General features: G+C 47.8%; 2 protein-coding genes and 1 long non-coding RNA gene across 5 annotated transcripts in view; 2 read left to right on the top strand and 1 right to left on the bottom strand.

The window, feature by feature from the left end:
• Positions 1 to 3,064: 3,064 nt before the first annotated feature.
• Positions 3,065 to 11,104, bottom strand: C12H2orf49 (chromosome 12 C2orf49 homolog). Its single transcript, XM_006067894.3, has 4 exons — positions 10,969 to 11,104; positions 9,075 to 9,241; positions 5,202 to 5,577; positions 3,065 to 3,382 (listed from the first exon to the last, which is right to left on the bottom strand). Exons 1-4 carry the CDS (start codon positions 11,065 to 11,067, stop codon positions 3,326 to 3,328), a joined length of 699 nt encoding a protein of 232 aa, XP_006067956.1. The 5' UTR covers positions 11,068 to 11,104; the 3' UTR covers positions 3,065 to 3,325.
• A 213-nt stretch (positions 11,105 to 11,317) lies between these two features.
• On the top strand, positions 11,318 to 13,574 carry LOC112578005. Of its 2 annotated transcripts, XR_003102147.2 has the most exons (4): positions 11,318 to 11,457; positions 12,120 to 12,170; positions 12,562 to 13,230; positions 13,560 to 13,574. It is a non-coding gene; the product is annotated as an uncharacterized LOC112578005 (long non-coding RNA). The 2 variants fall into 2 exon arrangements; XR_003102148.2 differs by lacking the exon at positions 13,560 to 13,574 and having other exon boundaries at positions 12,540 to 12,913.
• Positions 13,575 to 17,781: 4,207 nt separating this feature from the next.
• The window catches only part of TGFBRAP1 (transforming growth factor beta receptor associated protein 1), a 33,922-nt gene continuing 30,343 nt past the window's right edge, over positions 17,782 to 21,360 (top strand). For both annotated transcript variants that reach the window (XM_025260778.3, XR_003102146.3), the window contains exon 1: positions 17,782 to 17,936. The gene's annotated coding sequence lies outside the window, so the exon portion shown is untranslated. The remainder of the gene's footprint in view (positions 17,937 to 21,360) is intronic.

Raw genomic sequence — 21,360 nt, 5'->3', positions numbered from 1 at the left:
CTACCATCCACTGAGCAGGAACTTAACTAACTCGCATCTTTATCTTTTCTGCCACAACAAGGAAGACAACCGAGTTCAGTACAGATAGCACAGAGTACATCAGTCAGCAAAAGGCACTTTGGTAAAACTGATCTAAATGGAAATGAGATTTTTTTGGTCTCTTCTGTCCAGACAAAAGAAAAGATCTACGTTTAAGTTCAAGGTAGAAAGTCACCTGAGGCTTTTCCAAAGTCATTAGTTAATTTAGAGCTTCAATTTCCAACAGTAAAACATCAGTAAAAAAATAAGAGATAACTTGTTCAAGATTACTCCAGAAACAAATCACCGCTCAGCTGAACCTCTGGTCAGTCCACGTTTGCCAGGAGAGCTGACCGAGGACACATGGGGGCTGGTGGTTCCATCCCTGGAAGCACAGGGGCCACCAGTGGGTAGCCCAAGGACCCCCACTCAGCCCCTCACGCAGGCCCAGGATGTGGCTAGACTACTGAGAAGTCGATCCAGGTACAGAAGGTTGTACTATAAGGAATAAACAAGTTTCTATACAGTAAAAAAAAAAAAAAAAAAAAAATCAAATCACTACATGTTTTTACATTTTATTTTTGTTATGAATGACAGACCTACTCAGTAATTTTACTCCTTTTATTTAAATAAGGATAAGGCTACTTAAAAGACTGTTGACATACAAAAATGTATATTACAAGGTTAAACTCTCTGTAAACTCTCTGTACCGAATTACAAAACAAGCATGTAATAAAAGAGCACACTTAAAACATCATGGCCATTCTGGAGCCTCTAAGGATGACAAGTTCCACAGCAATCAACAAAGGAAGGATGTCTCACAGACCTATGATTTCACCTACAGGAAGTTTCACTTAATGTAAGTTTTTAGAAGGTCGTTGCTATTGAATGAGTCTCTAGATCAGTTTTAGAATCATCTCTCAAAACTTAAGTCAACCAAAATGCTATTTCAAATAAGAATTACAATTCTGAAGAATTTTAATACTAGCAGAGATATGATGGCCTCATAGTGGTATTTGCAAAGTGCCTGGTCGCTGCCCATAGATATTCTGGTGAACTGCTCGCCTCCTCGGCCACTGGGCGACAGACCCTCTCAGACCCCTGCACCAGCGTCTGGTCCGCCAAGGAGCTCGGGGCTCACCTAGCTCCGGCCTCAGTGATCAGCGGGCCAAGCAATCTCTCTTGCAAATAAATGTAAGCCTGGAGTTCAGGATCTATAGGGTAAAGGAGAAGGAGCAGAGAAAGTAGAACTGTGGGAGAGGAGAGTACGAAAAAGGAAACCAGGGAGCAAAGAGGGAGAGGCATAGGAGCCCACGTGCCTAGGAAGTAGACATGTGCCTACATCGGGAGACACCTGACTTGACCACCCACCCTCCACTCACTTCATCCAAGCCACCAGATGGCCCCATGCCAAGGAGCAAGGGGTGGTCCCCATGAGCGCTGCTCAGGTCAAGGCCTGGAGACAAGCCCATACAGTGACTCTGGGACCGCTGTCATCGCCCACGGAGCCGTGTCCACTCTGTGCTCGGATTTGGCGAACGTGACCCACAGTACTTGGCCGAGGCTTCTCCACTCTTCAAACTCAAAACGGCTCAATAATATGCTGCTATATGAGCACTGACGCTGAATGTTCATAATATAAACTTCAATTTGAAGCAACAATGTTACACAGTTCAGCTGTTATTACCAACCTACTCTGTAAGTTAAACATACAAATTAAAAATTATTTTTATTGAGTAACTAAAAACAAGTTTCCACTGACGTAAAACTGTCAAACAGCTAACTCTCTCTTAACTAGGAGAGAGATGCAAATGGGAAAGGAGACAGCAGAACATAAAATACAATCTGCCATTCTACCCTAAAATCTGCACTTGCAAAATCTCCCTTTAGGCACAGTATGTATAGGATTATGGTTGTCCTTTAACATACCCAGATGTCAGCCCTGCAGATAACAAAGCATGTTTAACAATTTCCCGTAACATTAACAACTGACACAGCACTAGTGTCTGTCAGTTTTGTCTTATGTGTACGGATTTACAGTCTGGATAAAAGCAGAAAGGCTGAAAAATGTAGGGTTAAAGTTTGGGTATAGTACCTATCTTCAAGGCTGAATGAATGTTTTGTAAGGCGATTCAAGAGCTAAAATGCTTGTTTTAACAAATCAACAAAGGGATGAACTGCTCTAGGAAGGAAAACTCCAATCTGAGGGTCACTCATACGAGGGAAGAATGCGAAGTGCCCTTGACCTTGGTCAGAAACACACGGCAGAACGCGGACCTGGGAACTCATGAGCACGAGGCTAGCGTGTCTCCCCACTGACTTCTGCTAGCGGACTGGAGTGACGCCACTTCACACACCATGAAACCTCCGGTGCCTCCGCGGTACCCCCACTGCCCCGCGCTGCTCTGAGCGACCCCCAGACTCAGCGGCCTCTCTCCTGCCAACTGCACGTGGCACTGAGCCCCCTGGCTGTCTCCCAGGCTTCCTGGATCCTCAGGCTCTGGCCTTCTACCCCGTCTTCCTATCCCCCGAGTCTCCTGCCATCAGATACCACCTCCAACAGGATCACTCCCCTCAAGAGCTTAAAGCCAGCTTCACTTGGAAAAGACTACGCTCCCAGGAGGGAGTGATTCCTGACTGAGAGGGAGGTCAGAGCCGCCATGACTACATGGCAGGAGCATCCAAGGGCTGGGCACTTTACTCTCCAAAAAGCAACTCACAATTACAGGGAAGAAGGAGCAGGAAGAAGCACTGGGCTCCCTTTTGGCTTCTATGAAAAGAGGCAGCATGGGCGTCAAGGACAGCAGTGTCCTCTGAACGTTCTGCAGGCATGCTCTCCGTGGGGGCCCTGAAGAGGACGCTGGCAGTACTCACTAAACACTGTGATGGACCGCTATATTCTTTTGATTGGGAAAAATAATAAAAATCATGAATTTCTAATGTATTTGAGTTTAAAAAAACCCTCAAATTTCCCCAAAGACCAAAACAGACAATTGAGCATAATTCTTAAAATTCAACAAGACTTGCAGCTAATTATGTGACTAGGGCCAATATAAATGACTTTATTACACTGCTTGTTTAAAAAGAAATTCCTTCCTAATCAGAGCATGAAAGGCAAGATTTTCCCCCCCCACAGGAAGGAAAGGAGGGAGAAAGGGAAAGAAAAGGACTTTATTTTTTTGAACCTAATTTAAACCTCTTAAGAAAATTCCACAATAATCAAGATCTCTGTAAATACTGTCAATATATGTGAACTTGCTTGAAAAACTACAGTTACAGTTATATTTACATTTTTGGAAACTTTCCTTCACGGCCATGTCACATGCTGTATCTTCCTCTTGGCTTCTGGGGGTTTCAGGTTAATCTGAAAACACAGGAGCAGAAGTCAGTGCACACTTGCAGAAATGTCGAAGGATACCCCAAAGGCGTATTTTACACCAAGACTGACGGCTGACACAGGAATGGTGGCGCGCTGCTGCCGCCTGGTGGGGGAACTGGAGGCAGCAAGAAAGAAGGCCAGCCCCCAGTCCTGTGTTTACAGCTGCGTTCTCAGAGGTCTGTTGGACAGACTGGCCCGGGGCACAGACAACATGCCCAGGCTTGGACCTCACCCCAGAGCCAACTCAACCAACACCCTCAGGAGGTGCTGGAATGCGACCCTGACCCCAGCGGGGTTTTCTGGAAGCGCCCCCAGTTACACTCAGAGCTGAGAACGACAGCCATTCCAGACCTGCTTCCTCCCTGCGGGGCCCATCGCACCCCAACCTCACAGTCTACGATCTGAGTACAAGATTTAAAAGAAAAGTCACACCTCTGAAAGAATGAAAGTTTTCTGAGTAGAAAAATGCTTTCCAAGAGCTTGGGGGGAAAAAAAAATCCTCAGTGCTCACTGACCATAATATTCAAGGGCCTCCCTCACAGTTCCACCTCTCCTCTCCCCCCGCGCCCCGCAGTGACTGAGGACAGACGCAGTGTGGTGCCATGAGAAGTGCGTGTGCTGGGGTCAAGCAGACCTGAACTCAACTACAGACTGCAGCCCTAGACTAGTTTAAATTATTGAGGCGGCTTCCTCCTCATCTGTGAAATGGGAAGAGCTACTGTACCCACTGCAGGGGGTGGCTGAAAGGAGTCTGAACAATGAACTGAAACGAGAACTGTGGGCTGGTCAGGTCACTGCAGCTCTCTCTCCGGGGTCTGCTATTTAGGTCTCAACTAGTCAGTCTTGATCTCTTTGACATAGAACATGAAGATGATAACAAAGCTGAAGAATATACAGGAATGCTGTGGACTGAATACCTTTGTCCCTCAAACTCCCTGTGCTGAATCCTGACCCACAAGGTGGCGGTGCTGGAGGGGGGCCTATGGGAGGCAGTTAGGTCATGAAGGGGATGAGTGCCTGCCCCCATAAAACAGACCCCAGAGAGCATCCTGCCCCTTCTGCCAGGAGAGGACGCAGAGGGAGCGGCTGACTCTGAACCAGGAAGTGGGCCCTGACCAGACGCTGAGTCTGCCTTGACTGTGGGCCCCAGTCTCCAGGGCTGCAGGAAACGAACGTTTACTGTTGGAGCCACCCAGTCAGTGGCGTCTGTTGTTAATATCGGCCTGAATGAACTAAGACAAGGAGTGAAAGCTATAAAACTGCACATATATATATATGTAAAATCTCATAATTAAACTCAATATATTCTGGCAACTATACAGATCTGCCATTTGAAATGCAAGCATTCAGACAGTAAGTCTAGTGGAGCCTAACAGAGCAGAGTCTCCCAAACCACCTCCATCCTCCTAAAGACAGGTGCATGTGAGGCGGGAGGGGGAGGCAACTGGTAAACCCTAAAGACTCTGGTGTGATTTTAAGGTAAATGCAAAACAGACCGATTCAAGGTCAATATCTACAATGCCGCTTAATAAATGTGTAAGCCTGCCCAACCGAGTTAACATTCTGAGTCTTGCTAACACAGGACTACTTCCCTCCTTTAGTTCCAAGAGCACAATCTAGGAAAAGTGCCCAAAAGGCACTCCCTTTACATGTTTTAAGCAGAAATAAACTGAGTGCACTTTAAAAGACATTAGCTTATCATGGATCCCAGGGCCACACACAGGGACTGAGACATAGAAACGAGACATCTCTGCAGAGCGGACCCCAGGCATGCAGCTGGCGCAGACCGCGAAGCAGCACTCACCGAGGCCTCGGCCTCCTCCTTGGGAGCAGCTCGCTTTAACTTCACGGGAGTGGCTCCCATAGGCGACAAAGGCGGCGACCTCACAGGGCCCAAGGGACTTTTCCTATGTGTTAAGTCATGGTTCTGCTTAGTGTCATTATTATCGTGTTCCATTTTATTGTTCGTAGGCAAATTGGAAGACAAAACTAGGGGTGAAACACTTGAGGAGGAATTTGACGATTTTCTAAAGGCATTACTGGTAGCGCTCGCCTGGGGCGGGGGCCTGAGCCGGTCATTATCCCCGTTCTCCGTCTTCTTCACTTTTATGCTTGTACTTGTTGAACTTCCGTCAAACACAATGAGGGGTCTTTTCCGCAACCCATCTGCAGGGCTACTCCTGAAATCACAGAGATGTATTCATGAAAAGTACTCTTTGAATGGCAAACCAGTTCCCTGGAACTCAAAGCTAAAATGATCAAAAAAGACTTGCCTAATCCAAGTAGGACTACTGGAAATGAAGTTTTCTATGTTTACCCTAAATGAAATAACTTTCTGCTGCTTTGAACTTTACAAAATTTATCAACAAAAATTTAGTTATCTTTCATGTATACAAAAGACATAGTTATTTTTAGAGCATCAATCCATCAACTAACCCTAAAACTTCAAGTGGGCCTTATGAAGCATTATACGAACAAAGCTAGTGGAGGTGATGGAATTTCAGTTGAGCTGTGTCAAATCCTAAAAGATAATGCTTTGAAAGTGCTGCACTCAATATGCCAGCAAACTTGGAAAACTCAGCAGTGGCCACAAGACTGGAAAAGGTCAGTTTCCATTCCAATCCCAAAGAAAGGCAAAGAATGTTCAAACGACCGCACAACTGCACTCATTTCACATGCTAGCAAGGTAGTGCTCAAAATCCTTCAAGATAGGTTTCAACAATACATGAACTAAGAACTTCCAGATGTACAAGTTGGATTTAGAAAAAGCAGAGGAACCAGAGATCAAATTGCCAACATTCACTGGATCATAGTAAAAGCAAGGGAATTCCAAAAAACATCTATTTCTGCTTCATTGACAAAGCTAAAGTCTTTGACTGTGTGGATCATAACAAACTGTGGAAAACTCTTCAAAAGATCGAACACCACACCACCTTACCTGTCTCCTAAGAAACCTGCATAAAAGACAAGAAGCAACAGTTAGAACTGGACATGAAATAATGAACTGGTTCAAAACTGGCAAAGGAGTACATCAAGGCTGTATATTGTTACCCTGCTTATTTAACTTCTATGCAGAGTACAACATGCGAAATGCCAGGCTGGATGACTCACAAGCTGGAATCAAGATTGCCGGGAGAAACATCAACAACTTCAGATATGCAGATGACACCACCCTTATGGCAGAAAGTGAAGAGGAACTAAAAAGCCTCTTGATGAAAGTGAAAGAGGAGAGTGAAAAAAGCTGGCTTAAAACTCAACATTCACAAAACTAAGATCATGGCATCCAGTCCCATCACTTCATGGCAAAGAGATAGGGAAACAATGGAAACAGTGATAGACTATTTTCTTGGGTTCCAAAATCACTATGGATGGTAATTGCAGCCATGAAATTGAAAGACTCTTGCTCCTTGGAAGAAAAGCTATGACAAAGCTAGGCAGCACATTAAAAAGCAGAGACATCACTTTGCCAACAAAGGTCCCTATAGTCAAAGCTATGGCTTTTCCAGTAGTCATGTACCAGTGTGAGAACTGGACCATAAATAAGGCTGAGTGCTGAAGAACTGATGCTTTCGAACTGTGATGCTGGAGAACTCTTGAGAGTCCCTTGGATAGCAAGGAGATCAAACCAGTCAATCCTAAAGGAAATCAACCCGGAATATTCATTTGAAGGACTGATGCCAAAGCTGAAGCTTTAATACTTTAGCCACCTCATGTAAAGAACCGACTCACTGGAAAAGACCCTGATGCTGGGAAAGATTGGGGGCAGGAGAAGGGGACAACAGAGGATGAGATGGTTGGATGATATCACTGACTCAATGGACATGAGTTTGAGCAAACTCAGGGAGATGGTGAAGGACAGGGAAGCCTGGTATGCTACAGTCCATGGACAGAGACTTGGTTATAACTCATTGACTGAACAACAACAACAAATTTTAACTTTTAAAAATTACCATCCTGTTTACAGAGTTATCCTGCCCATGTATCACTGATTATTTAGAAAGGCTAACAAACTACAAAACTACACTAATCACCATACTGGCAGCTTACAAACAAGGAACTGACAGGACATCTGACCCCACTCATTAAAAGTCCTTAAGTCCAGGCATTTTCCAATCTAACTGTAACATTTATATAATTTTAAGTTTGTAACTGCCAAGTCTTCACATTCAGTTTCTGAAAACCTAATTTCCACTCTTAATTGTAAGTATAAATAATAAAAGCATTCATTTGTTCAGTATTAATTAGACCTCAAGTGAAACAAACGTCTTGGCCGGGACGGGGTGGGGGGGGCACTTTCAGTTAGACATGTTAAAAGAACTTGAACAACCAGTTATTAGGAAAAACACTTCAGCTTTGCTACTGAGAGTCCTAGTAGGGACCAGCAGCATCAGCACCATCTCGGGAGCTTATAAGAAATACGCTCATCCTGAGCTGACTGTGTTCTGATCAACACTGAGACTGTATACACATCTGTTCACCAAAAGACTATACACAGACGACACACGTGTTATGTTCTTCCGCTCTTCTCAGAAGTGGGAAATAATCACCCATCAGTCAGGAATCTTTCTTCGTCACTAGAGATTAAAACCACTAACTCAGAGCTAAGGTGCTCCTTATGCAGCCCTCTTATGCCATCTTCTCCCATTGTCTGCACTGCCTAGGACAGTGAGGCTCTACAAAAAATATTCAGTGATTAATCAACAGCACCCACATGTAATGAAATAGACACAGGAAAATAATTAATTAGGCCACTTAGAGATCTTAAGATACTTCGTCCTAACTAACTATGCTGACTAATTAAATGTACAAAAGGAAATTCATCTGCTTGTGGTTTTACAAAAAATTTTCTGGAATTTAAAATTTTCTGGACTTTTCTGGGGTTTATGGAAGTGATACAACTTTATTTCTATTTTATTCACAGACCTCATGGCCTTATCTGACTCCGCTTTTTTCTCCTACTTTAATAAATCTTGTTGGCTCTGCCTCCAAAACACAACCAGACCCCAAATACTTCTGACCAAGTCCAGTACCTCCCCCAGAATCACCACTGTCTACTGCCAGGAATACAGAACAACACCCGGCCTGGTTCCGTCACCCTCCCCCAACCTTAAACCACGTCTCAGTATAGCAGCCAGAGTAAACCTCTTAACACGTGCATCAGATGGCATTATCTCTCTGCTCGAAATCCTGCGGTGGCTGCTCATCTCAGGGCAGCCCAGGTCCTGGCGCACTCACCCTCTGCGCCGCCTTCCCTGCTCGGCCCCACCTGCCTCCAGGCTGCTCCTGGCCATCGTGCGGACACACCCCTGGCCTGGCGCTCGTGTTCAGCCCAGAACCTGGCTCACCCCCTACTTTCCACAGGTCTCTCCACTGAAATGTCACTTCTCAGCGAGGCTGTCCCTGGGCACTTCACCCACAGTTGTCACCCTCTTCCCATGTCACTTTTCTCCTTCACGGCAGTATGCCCTGTATTTGACTTAACTTTTTTACTGTGTTTCTCCCAATTCAAATTTGAGCAAGGAGTTCGGGCAGTTTGATTTACACTACAGCACAATGCCTATGCTCAATAAACAGCAGCTGAGTAAGTATTTTTTTTACTTAAATTCACCTGGGGAAAAAAAGAAAAGCAAGATTGTTCAGTCATATAAAACAATAACCAGAACCACAGAAAAAGTACCTTTTTGTCTCCTTTTTTATCTCGTGTTGTTCTCTCTTCTTTTCCATCATTTTCCCCCATCTACTCTTTGGCAAATCCCTCTGAGGCAGTGGTATTGCATGCTGAACATAAAGGTCGGTCAGGCTGTCTTTGTTTACTCTCATGTCATTTTCAACAGTTATGTTCTTCTGTGGAAAAGGAAGCAAAAGCAATTTCCAAACAACAGCCTTCATTTTAAGCACCTATCCAACAGGGTAAGACATGAGTGCTGAGATAACAAGTATGAAGCCCCTTCCATGTTTGGACACATGCCTAACATCCTGTATGCTGCTGCAAGAAGCGGTACTATAGAAAGGCTAAGCTCTTCAAGTTTTCTGTCCAGCTTCATCCTAAAGACAATGGTCATGTGTCCTCAGTGTGGAAGGACAGCAGTCCACACTGCTCAACCCACACAGGAGGCATAAAGGCCATTTCCAGTAGCAGCATCTTAACCTATGAATGCAACTGCAAACTGGGAACTGTCTGGGGAGACCAGACAAAAGCAAGCAAGCAATGATAACAGTTACTCCATCCTGTCAGAAAGGTATCTAGAGAGTTACTGTCATGAGCAGATCGGCAGGCTGGAGGTCTCACCCCCTATGTTCTTCCCCTAGTTTTCCTCCTTGGGAAACTATATTAAACCTGAGCTCACCACCCAGACCTCAAAGCGATTCTCAAACTGTGGTCTCTGGACCAGCTGCAAGAACTCGTTAAATATGGCACTCCTTAGGCCACACTTCAAAATTACTGAACCAGAAACTCTGTGCATTGAACCCAGCAGTCTGTGTTTTCACACATGCTGGGGTGACTGTGAGGGACCTAAAACGTTTCACAACCACAGGGAAAAAAGGTAATTGGTATCTCTAAAAAATTCTCCCGGGGTGTGGGGTGGGGGGTGGGAGGTGAGAGGGCCCGGTTTGAGGAAACCAGAGAAAGAGTATTGAGGGGAAAAACAAAAGGAAAATAACAAAACATGCCACTTAAACCGCCCCCCCAAAGTTTTCAGCAATTCTCCACCACTTTAAACAAAACTCATCACTTAAAAAACAAAAAACAAAAACTTTTTTATACTGGACGATTAACAATATTGTGATAGTTTCAGGTGGACAGCAAAGGGATCCAGCCGTACATATACACAGATCCATTCTCCCCCAAATCCCCCTCCCATTCAGGCTGCTGCACAACACTGAACACAGTTCCCGGTGCTCTCAGATCAGATCAGTCGCTCAGTCGTGTCCGACTCTTTGCGACCCCATGAATCGCAGCACGCCCGGTGCTCTAGAGTACGACAAAACTCAACACTTTTTTTTTTTTTGGTCTTATCTTTCGTCTGCTATCAGAGGTCACAACAGCTGAAAAAGAGCAAACGCTGCTTTGAGAGCCAGGAGCCCTGAGTTCTCCGGCTGCACCATCTAACGGCGGTGTGAACACAGAAGTCACTCCACCTGTCTGGGGCTCAGTTTCCCCATCTTTGAACTCAGTGAGTGTGGAGAACTGACGACTTCTCCGATGCCCTCCAGGCCGGCAGCCGGGGACCGCCACCCCTTGTTCCCATTCTTCCACGACCTTCCCCAGCCCCTCTTGGCAGGCCCTTGATCACACCCAGGCCGCGGGGGCCGTCTGGACTCCCCTTTCCGAGCCATCGGAATCCCAAAAGAGTATTCCTAACCCCCAGGAGTCCCTAGAACTCTGAAGACGTCTCTCTCTCGACAGGCGAGGGCGGAGACCCGGCCGGTCCGCGCGGGGCAGAGAACGGCTCGATCCGGCGGCTGGCACGGCGGCGACGGGTGTGTCGGGTGCCGCCGAGGACTACTCGGGGCGAGCTCAAGTCCCAGCGCCTCCCCGAAGCAGGCCCGCCCGCAGCAGCGCGCCGCACCTGCTCTAGGGTGAGGAGAAGGAACTCCTGGGACAGCAGCTCCGGGTGCAGCAGTAGCTCCGAATCCGTGCAGCTGCGACCGCCCACATCCCCCGCCATCGTCGTCGCCAGGAGACCCCGGCCGGCTACCCACAAGTCTCCCGCGAGCAAGCGTCCCGGAAGTGACGTCACGCAGGCGCGGCGGCCTCGGGTGTGTAGTCACTCTGTGTGTGCCGCGCGTCGCGCTCCGCCTCTCCGGGCAGGCTAGGGTGCTGGGCGGGCTCTAACCGGGGACTATCCCCGGAGGCATAAAGAAGTGAAAGAGCTCCCTGCAGAGGAAACTGGCGTTTCCAGTCTGGCAGGAAGAGAGGGAAAGGCGAAGTTCACGAGCCACGATTGGTCGCGCCTGGTCGCGCTTCCTATGGCGTCATAGACAGAAACCAATGGGAGCCCAAGGGCAGCCTCGCGGGAAGACGGCGAGGGAGGACGGTAGAAGTTAGTGTAAAGATGGTGAGTAGTGTTATGAAAGCGTCTTGGCTTTATTTTTTGAACCTTTTTATTGTTTGTTTCCTAATCTTCCTTCAATATGATGTAAGGCCAAAGGCTTTAATTCCCTGGAACCCAGCGCCTGGCACATAGTAGGCACTCAAATATTTGTTCCCGAACTTAGAATGAACCTACTCACACATGAAAGTAAGAGCAACCGAGAAGTGCCGGGGACACAGACGCACGTTAGTTTAGTTTCCCCAGTTGTGAAATGGGAATAACGCCCCTCACACTGTTGTGAAGATGGAGCCAAAGTAGGGCAAATCCCTCCCCTGTTACCTCTGCTGCTGCTACTGCTAAGTCGCTTCTGTCGTGTCCGACTCTGTGCGACCCCATAGACGGCAGCCCACCAGGCTCCCCCGTCCCTGGGATTCTCCAGGCAAGAACACTGGAGTGGGTTGCCATTTCCTTCTTCAATGCATGAAGGTGAAAAGAGAAAGTGAAGTCGCTCAGTCGTGTCCGACTCTTAGTGACCCCATGGGCTGCAGCCTACCAGGCTCCTCCGCCCATGGGATTATCCAGGCAAGAGTACTGGAGTGGGGTGCCATTGCCTGTTACCTCTGGCTACCTGGAAATGTGACTACCGGTTCTTGTTTTTTTTTTTTTTTTCCCCCTGTGGTTTTCAGGACTTAACTTGATGTCTCAAGCGCTTCATCAGCAAAAACGTTTTATGGCAGGTAAGACCTGTGCTTTTTATTTTTTTCCTCGTATTTTCCAGTTTAAAACTAGAAGTACTTCCCTGGTTAAAACGAAATCCTTTAAGATAACTATTGGTGCCTCTGAAACAAACGTTTCAGGATAGGAGTGTCACCAGGGCAGAAGAATAAAATCAAGAGTCAGAGAGGAGGAAGTATTGGTAAAGTTCCCGTGCCCTCCCCACTCCAGGGGAAGGAGAGACAGGGTCTTTGGTAATGCCTGCCCTCACTCCATCCTAGGAAGAGCCTTAGAGAGAAGAGCCTCTGAAAACAGGTGGTCTGCTGTGTTTTAATCAGTTTCTGATGCAGAAGTAGGGTGGGGGATAATTTGCCTTTCTAACGATTTTTGAGGTGCTGTTTCGAATGTGTACAGGCAGAAGGGCCACCTGAAAGAGACTTCTGCCACATCAAAGCAAGGAAGCTACAGGCATCTGACCTGCAAGCCAGGCAGACACCGTGATTGGAGGCTTCAGGCCGGGCTTGTCAGCACCTAAACCACAAGACTGAAAACCAAACCCCAGAATGGACAAAGAGCGCCTCTGAATTCGTGCGGGACCAGAGATGTGAGGACCAGACATCTCCTGCTTCTCCTTGTCCTGGCACCTTACACATTCCCTAACCAGACACAGCCCTGAGGAAGAGCGCTGGCCACCCGTGATAAGATTATTGTCACTGGCAGCTAAGTGGGGCTTAAAGTAGAAATAAAGTTCAGTTACAGAAAAAAAGTTCCATTTGTTCCACATTTGAGTTTCTAGACTGAAGTTCATTCCTGCTACAACAGTATTATCTGTGTTATATAGTAACCGAAAATGCTCAGGTTTTATTATGAGAATTTCCCCTTCCTCAGAGATCATGAGGTTTTCATTAACATTTTTATTTGGGGCCTGTAGTTGTCAAGAACAAAGCTGAGGAAAAACAACAAACACTGCCCTGCTTGGTGTCGTCACCTCACTGGTTATGAGCTCCTCTGGAACATAGTCCACCACCCCACCCTGACCCCCTGCCTCGGCCCTAGCAACACAGTGCATACGCTTAAGTATGCGTAAGTATTCAGTGTCTACTGAATGAATGAATCATGAACAAGATATATAATGAGAACCTGGGGTGTTGATTTCTCTTATTAGCAGTATAATACTAAGAATTCAGTTGTATCTATTCAATGCTTAATCTTCATTAATGTTTTAGGCCATCTTTTTCACACTCCATAGAACTTGTTTAGTATGGACCAAAGGGATATATAATAAGGATAATAATTACTTCCCTGGTGGTACAGTGGATGGGAATCTGTCTGCCAGTGCAGGGTACATGGGTTTGATCCTTGGTCTGGAAAGATGCCACATGCTGCAAGCGACTAAAGCCTTTGTTCCACAGCTACTAAGCCCACACTCCAGAGCCTGTGGGATGCAACTACTGAGCCCATGTGCTGCAATTACCGAAGTCCATGAGCTTAGAGCTGGTGCTGCACAAGAGAAGCCACCACAATGAGAAGCTCACACACAGCTAGAGAATAGCCTCTGCTTGCTGCAACCAGAGAAAGCCTTTGTGCAGCAACGAAGACCCAGCACAGCCAAAAATAAATAAGTATCATCAGTTCAGTTCAGTTCCATCACTCAGTCGTGTCCAACTCTTTGCGACCCCATGAATTGCAGCTCACCAGGCCTCCCTGTCCATCACCAACTCCCGGAGTTCACTCAAACTGACGTCCATCGAGTCAGTGATGCCATCCAGCCATCTTATCCTCTGTCGTCCCCTTCTCCTCCTGCCCCTAATCCCTCCCAGCATCAGAGTCTTTTCCAATGAGTCAACACTTCGTATGAGGTAGCCAAAGTACTAGAGCTTCAGCTTTAGAATCATTCCTTCCAAAGAAATCCCAGGACTGATCTCCTTTAGAATGGACTGGCTGGATCTCCTTGCAGTGCAAGGGACTCTCAAGAGTCTTCTCCAACACCACAGTCTAAAAGCATCATTTCTTCAGCGCTCAGCTTTCTTCACAGTCCAACTCGCACATCCATACATGACTACTGGAAAAACCATAGTCTTGATTAGACAGACCTTTGTTGGCAAAGTAATGTCTCTGCTTTTGAATATGCTATCTAGATTGGTCATAACTTTCCTTCCAAGGAGTAAACATCTTAATTTCATGGCTGCAATCACCATCTGCAGTGATTTTGGAGCCCCCCAAAATAAAGTCTGATACTGTTTCCACTGTTTGCCCATCTATTTCCCATGAAGTGATGGGACCAGATGCCATGATCTTTGTTTTTTGAATGTTGAGCTTTAAGCCAACTTTTTCACTCTCCTCTTTCACTTTCATCAAGAGGCTTTTTAGTTCCTCTTCACTTTCTGCCATAAGGGTGGTGTCATCTGCATATCTGAGGTTATTGATATTTCTCCCGGCAGTCTTGATTCCAGCTTGTGCTTCTTCCAGCCCAGCGTTTCTCATGATGTACTCTGCATAGAAGTTAAATAAGCAGGGTGACAATATACAGCCTTGACGTACTCCTTTTCCTATTTGGAACCAGTCTGTTGTTCCATGTCCAGTTCTAACTGTTGCTTCCTGACTGCATATAGGTTTCTCAAGAGGCAGGTCAGGTGGTCTGGTATTCCCATCTCTTTCAGAATTTTCCACAGTTTATTGTGATCCACACAGTCAAAGGCTTTGGCATAGTCAATAAAGCAGAAATAGATGTTTTTCTGGAACTCTCTTGCTTTTTCCATGATCCAGCGGATGTTGGCAATTGGATCTCTGGTTCCTCTGCCTTTTCTAAAACCAGCTTGAACATCAGGAAGTTCACGGTTCACATATTGCTGAAACCTGGCTTGGAGAATTTTGAGCATTACTTGACTAGTGTGTGAGATGAGTGCAATTGTGCAGTAGTTTGAGCATTCTTTGGCATTGCCTTTCTTTGGGACTGGACTGAAAACTGACCTTTTCCAGTCCTGTGGCCACTGCTGAGTTTTCCAAATTTGCTGGCATATTGAGTGCAGCACTTTCACAGCATCATCTTTCAGGATTTGAAATAGCTTCACCTCCACTAGCTTTGTTTGTAGTGATGCTTTCTAAGGCCCACTTGACTTCACATTCCAGGATGTCTGGCTCTAGGTGAGTGATCACACCATCGTGATTATCTGGGTCATGAAGCTCTTTTTTGTACAGTTCTTCTGTGTATTCTTGCCACCTCTTAATATCTTCTGCTTCTGTTAGGTCCATACCATTTCTGTCCTTTATTGAGCCCATCTTTGCATGAAATGTTCCCTTGGTATCTCTAATTTTCTTGAAGAGATCTCTAGTCTTTCCCATTCTGTTGTTTTCCTCTATTTCTTTGCATTGATCGCTGAGGTAGGCTTTCTTATCTCTCTTTGCTATTCTTTGGGACTCTGCATTCAGATGCTTATATCTTTCCTTTTCTCCTTTGCTTTTTGCTTCTCGTCTTTTCACAGCTATTTGTAAGGCCTCCCAAGAAAGCCATTTTGCTTTTTTTGCATTTCTTTTCCATGGGGATGATCTTGATCCCTGTCTCCTGTACAATGTCACGAACCTCTGTCCATAGTTCATCAGGTACTCTTATCAGATCTAGTCCCTTAAATCTATTTCTCACTTCCACTGTATAATCATAAGGGATTTGATTTAGGTCATACCTGAATGGTCTAGTGGTTTTCCCTACTTTCTTCAATTTAAGTCTGAATTTGGCAATAAGGAGTTCATGATCTGAGCCACAGTCAGCTCCCGGTCTTGTTTTTGCTGACTGTATAGACCTTCTCCATCTTTAAATGAAGTTAATTGATAATTCCTTTGAAAACTTTATATTCTTAAATATGATGAATCAAGACAACATGAGGAGTATAGAATTAGCCATGTGCAGATCTTTGCATGTTTATGGATTAGTTACATACAGCTGCCAGACGTGTGAAATAGACTTCTCAAAAACTTCAGGAAGGTTTGTAGATGGAATAACATGCACGTGTAGAGTTTGCCATTTTAAGAATCTTCTGACAAATTTTTTCAAAAAGGAAATAACTATTTCTGAATTATCTTCTTTTGCTCCTCTTTGTTAACACATCTTCACTCCTAGATTGTGTAAAGCAGAACACAAATGTTCCATAAAGTATTTCAACCAACAGAGCTTAATTTTATGTATAAAAAATTTCACCATGGTGTTGAGTTCTTATCCTTGCTCTGTTCTTACTCTGTGGAATGTAGGAGAAGTCTTTCACTTTGTGTCTGTTAATTCCTGTGTACAATGTAGAAATCAATAGGGCTTACTTCATAAGGATATTGCTTAAATGAGGCCACCACGGTAAGTCCCTTAGCCCTGTGTCTGGCTGGCAGTCAGTAGGTGTCACCTCTACCTAATCTCATGCCAGGGCATGGCAGAGCCCTGAAACGACAAAGCAGAGTGGATTCTAGGCCAAGTGGGCCAGTGATGAGCTGAGTCACACATTCTCCATGGGCCTGGGCAAAATGAGATGGATGAAAACTCAGGTGGAGCCAGAGAGCTGGCTCCACCAGACCTGCACTTGCCTTTGAAGCTCAGGTAGCTGTACACTCTGGAAACCCCTTACCCACCTGGAGGTTGGGCCAGTGATGCTGGATCCACAGGGTCAGGACTGAAACTCTTGTCTGGGTGTGGTGGGACGTGTGTAGCCAGAAAGGATGGACGTAAGAGGTCACAGAAAATTAATTCCTGATGATTATTTGCTTCACTTGACTTTTTGGGGGGTCATTTGTTTTTCTCCCTTTGAAACAGAAGGCTGCAGAGTAGTAGCTGGTATCTGCCTCTAGATAGGGGACTACGTCTTTGTTTTATATTCTCCAGGGGCTGGAGGAAACCTGAGGTCTTGGGGGCTCTTAACGTCAGGAAAATCATTGAGAAAATTGGGCTTTTCACATGCTGACAGTTGCGCACTGGCGGCTGTAGGGGGAATCTTTTTCTCTGTGGAACTGGAGTTTGACTATATGTTGAAGAGAGGCCCATGGATTCATCCTAACCTAGGACTCTACGCTGTAGTTTGACCCACAGGGATAGCTATCGATTGGCGCTCCTGAAGGAGTGGGTAAATAGTCCAGGACTCCCTGCTTCAGTAAGGACACCCTGCGAATTCACCGCCCCTGGGGCTCGGGGCTAGCTGTGGGCCTGGGGCGGGCGGCGGGCGGCTCGTGCCCGGCCAGTCCATTTCAGCCCTACCGGGGCCACCAGCCGCCATCCACTCGCTCCTCCAGTCCAACTATGTAAGGTGGCCGTGCGGTCCAGCCTTTCCCGGGATGGAGGGATGGGTTCATTCACTTGTTCGTTCAGCAAGTACACTGCCCAGCGCCGTCGCGGTGCTAGAAATAGGGCGGCGAGCGTGTCCAGCAGGCCCGGGGGAGGAGAAAGCGCGGTCCCGGCAGCTGCAGCCTTGCAGCGTTACCGACCCCGCCCAGGGCCCGGCAGGCTCAGCTCGTGCGCCGCGGAGATCTGCGCGTCTCCCCGCCCACCGCCCCCGCGAGCCCCGAGGCAGGCGCTCCGGGCCTCCCAAACCCGGGGCATCCGAGGCCGGAGGGGCGCCCCCTCCCGCGGCCCGGCCCAGGGCGGGGTCTGCAGCCGACGCGGGGCGCAGGCCGGACGGGGACCGGCGCTCCCGCCCCGGCCACCCACGTGACGGGAAGCGGCGGGGCCGGGCCGGGCCGGAGCCGAAGCCGGGGCCGGGGCCGGGGCTCAGGAGCGCGCGGCCCGGGGCGCGGGGCCCGGAGCGGCCGGAGCGCGGCCGGTGAGCGGGCCCAGGGGCGGAGCGGGGGCGGGAAGGGGGTTAGGGGGCGGCGGGTACTAGCAGGTGCGCGCGGGCAGGTGGCGAGGAGGGGACTGCGGCCGAGCTGGGGGTGGGCGCGCTGCGCGGGGACCCGGCGGGTGTGCGGCGTGCGCGTGTTCGGGGCTGGGAAGACCCGAGACCTCGTCCGGGTTTGAGTGAGCTGTTCTGGGGGGAGGAACCCAGCAGGACGACGCCCCGCGCCCCCTGCCCCTCCACCCGAGCATGCGATCGTTTCGTCGCTGTGGTTGACATTTCCTGGAGCTCCTGGGATTTGAGAGCGCAAATTCCGGGCCACAGTCGGGGCCGAATGTCTGGCCTGAACTGGGAGACCGGGCAGGGGTGTGTGATGGGAGGCGGGGATTCCTCGCCGCCGTTCTGTCCTGGGACGCAGGTGCTATGGAAGTTGGCTTCTCCTCTGCCCGCCTTCTGTGTTTTAAGAGGTGGCTTTCAAGACAGAAGCTGTCACCTCTGGTTGCTCGCACCTGCCATCACTCCCGCCAAAGGCTTCGGGTGACCATCAAACCCCCCTCCTAGGTCCTAGCTGGCTGCAGGAAATGGGGTTTCACACAGCTCTTCTTCATGCACATAGGCCGTATTGAGTTCAGGGGTCCCAACCTGTCGGATCAGGGTTCCATCCTTGAGCAAGTGCCCGGGGAGGGCAAGCAGCCGTGGGGACAGTGGTGGCAGGTGGAGACCCAGGGAGAACGTGTGTGGAGGGTCCACCAAGGTGGGAGCCGGCAGCCCGGCCGGGAGCTCACGGCTGGAGGGGGCACCGAGCCCACTGCCCTCCTCTGGCCTCCCTTCTCTGTTGGTCAGCAGGAAGCTCCAGCTTTATGGTCGGATAGGAAGGAAGAGCTGGACAGCTGCTTCCTTTTCTTTTTCCTTCCACTTCTGCCAGCCCTGCTGCCTCCGCGGTCACTGAAGCGGCCTGTCTGGTGTATGACCTTCCCAGGCTGGGTTCTTCGCTTAACAGGGGCAGAGCCACTGTGTGGTGGGAGTGGGGGGATGGAGTTGTGGGTTCAAACGCTGACCCTGCCCCTTCTAACTGGGAGCCCTGGGCATTCACTGGACATTCTGAGCCTCAATTTTCTCAATCAAAACCAGGGAAATATGAGAAAAGATACATGCAACGCATAAAGAGAATGTGCATGTGGCACAGAGCCTGGCACTTAGTAGCTGCTAGATAAATTACAGTTCATAAACAGAAGTCATGGGGCCAGAGCTGTCTGGGCTCTGAAGTGGGTGGGCTCGGCTCTGAGTAATTGTTAACCAGGTGAGGGCTCCCTCTGCAGTTAGTAGACCCCTCCTGGACTCTGAACTCAGAGTGCGCATTTTCTGTGCTCATTTTCCAAAGACCTGGGGGGACAGGTGTGGTGGCCGTCACCTGCAGGTCCGTCCTCTGCCCCTTTTCCACTCGACAGTGAGCCTCAGCCCTCTGGTCCTGGAGGCAGCTTGCCCTCCACTGCAGGCTCCCGGGACACTCCAGCCTCTGCCTAAGCCTCCAGCGACAGGGGTTTGCCTGGGGTCCCTTTCTCCTTCAGGCAGATCCAGTGGACAAGTTTTAAAAGCACAGAGATCAGTGTTTAAAAAACGCTAAACTTTCCAGGCCTGATTTGCAGCTAACCTCTCTGTTCTTACACAAAACATTATGGCTATTCCTTCATGCTAAAGGATCATGTGATCCTTTAAGAAAACTCGAGGAAATTTTCCTTAATAGGTTAAGCATCTTCATCTTGGCCTGAGCCCAGTTCTCATTAGAAATACATTAAAGTAATCATTTGTGGTGGCCAGGTGTTTGGAGACTGCCCAAGAATTTGGCCCATACTTTACAACTCATCTCTTCTGTGGCAAACCTGACTCGTTTTTCTTTATTAAAAAACACTGTACTACTAAATGAAGGCAGAAGAAGCAAGTTAATCTGGGGCTACCCTGAGTGAGCTGAAATGCCTCATGCAGAAGGGCAGGAGGAGTCACTGAGCGTGCTGTGAAATCTTGCAGGTGATTTGAGGTCAAGATCTTGTCTTGATGGTCAGGTAGCTTTGTTGAGGAAATAAACATTCAGGAAAAAGAACATGTAAAAGGGGACAATTGCCTAGCATCCAGAAGGCCCTCAATAATTCTTAACAGCTGTTTGAAAGTCCAAGATTGAGGAAGATGTTACAAAGGCAATGCCCTGGAGACCCAGACCACCCTCCTACCCCCCACCCCTGCTCCTGGCCCACCTACCCTGCCCTCTCCAGATCCCTATTTTGCTTGTAACTGTTGCTGTTGCTCTTATAGGATCCATAGGATAGATATATAGACACACACTGTGTGCATGTATGTGTATACAGGTGGTGTGTATAAATGGTGTATCTGTGTATGTGTACATACACTTGCGTGTGTGCTCAGTTGCTCAGTCCTGTCCGACTCTTGTGTGACCCCATGGACTGTACCCCGCCAGGCTCCTCTGTCCATGGGATTTCCCAGGGAAGAATACTGGAGCGGGTTCCCATTTCCTCCTCCAGGGGATCTTCCCAACCCAGGGATCCAACTCACATCTCCTGTATTGGCAGGCGGGTTCTTTACCACTGAGTCACCTGGGAAGCCCAACTTTAGGTAGAAGGTCCTTTTTAAAATGCACATTAGAATTCATCTTTAGTGGATTCATAGGAAGAGCCTCCTGTTACAGGGCTGTGATACCCATCAATGGGTCTTTACCTCTAAAGTGATGCCTCTCTGGTGCACACACAGCTGTGTGGGGCTCTAAAGGGTTTGTTTCATTTTAAAGGGTTGGTGTAATTCTCGAGTGTGTGATCCTTTGCAGACACATGGGACGCCACGCCCATCTCAAGGCCGTTCTCATATCACGTGCGCATTGTATGACAGGAGGTGACTGTCCTTTGGTTCAAGAAAAATAATCATTGCTATTATTTTTGGCTGCACCTCTCAGGGGATCTTAGTTCTCTGGCCAGGGATCAAACCCGTGTCCCCTGCATTGACAGCTCAGGATCTTAACCACTGGACCACCAGGGAAGTCCTCCAAAAAATAAACATTGGCGAGGATCCCATTTCAATCAACTGCACTTTGTCATAGCATTATTTTAGGATATATTTATTTCTGTCTCAGATCAGGAGTCTCTCTCTTTCTATATATATATATATTTTTTTTTCCTTTCTGTATAATTTTATTTTTGGCTATGCTGGGTCTTTATTGCTGCATGGGCTTTTCTCTAGTGTGGTAAGTGGGGTTCTCATGGTGGAGGCTTCTCTTGTTGTGGAGCACAGGCTCTAGGGCACACAGGCTTCAGTAGTTGTGGTGCACGGGCTTAGTTGCTCCACGGCATGTGGGATCCTCCCAGACCAGGAATTGAACTCGTATCTCCAGCACTGGCAGGCAGATTCT

The sequence above is a fragment of the Bubalus bubalis genome, chromosome 12, assembly GCF_019923935.1.
Source record: "Bubalus bubalis isolate 160015118507 breed Murrah chromosome 12, NDDB_SH_1, whole genome shotgun sequence".
NCBI classification, from domain to species: Eukaryota; Metazoa; Chordata; class Mammalia; order Artiodactyla; family Bovidae; genus Bubalus; species Bubalus bubalis.
Note: the sequence above shows the minus strand (reverse complement) of the source record. Positions and strands in the feature narration are given on the sequence as shown.

Excerpts from the sequence above, each read along its gene's own strand:
- C12H2orf49 (XM_006067894.3), bottom strand. The coding sequence starts at position 11,067 with ATGGCGGGGGATGTGGGCGGTCGCAGCTGCACGGATTCGGAGCTACTG. Across the intron at positions 5,578-9,074 it reads ATAAAAAAGGAGACAAAAAG|GAGTAGCCCTGCAGATGGGT; the intron begins GTACTTTTTCTG and ends CTGTGATTTCAG. Across the intron at positions 3,383-5,201 it reads AGGAGGAGGCCGAGGCCTCG|ATTAACCTGAAACCCCCAGA; the intron begins GTGAGTGCTGCT and ends CTGTGTTTTCAG.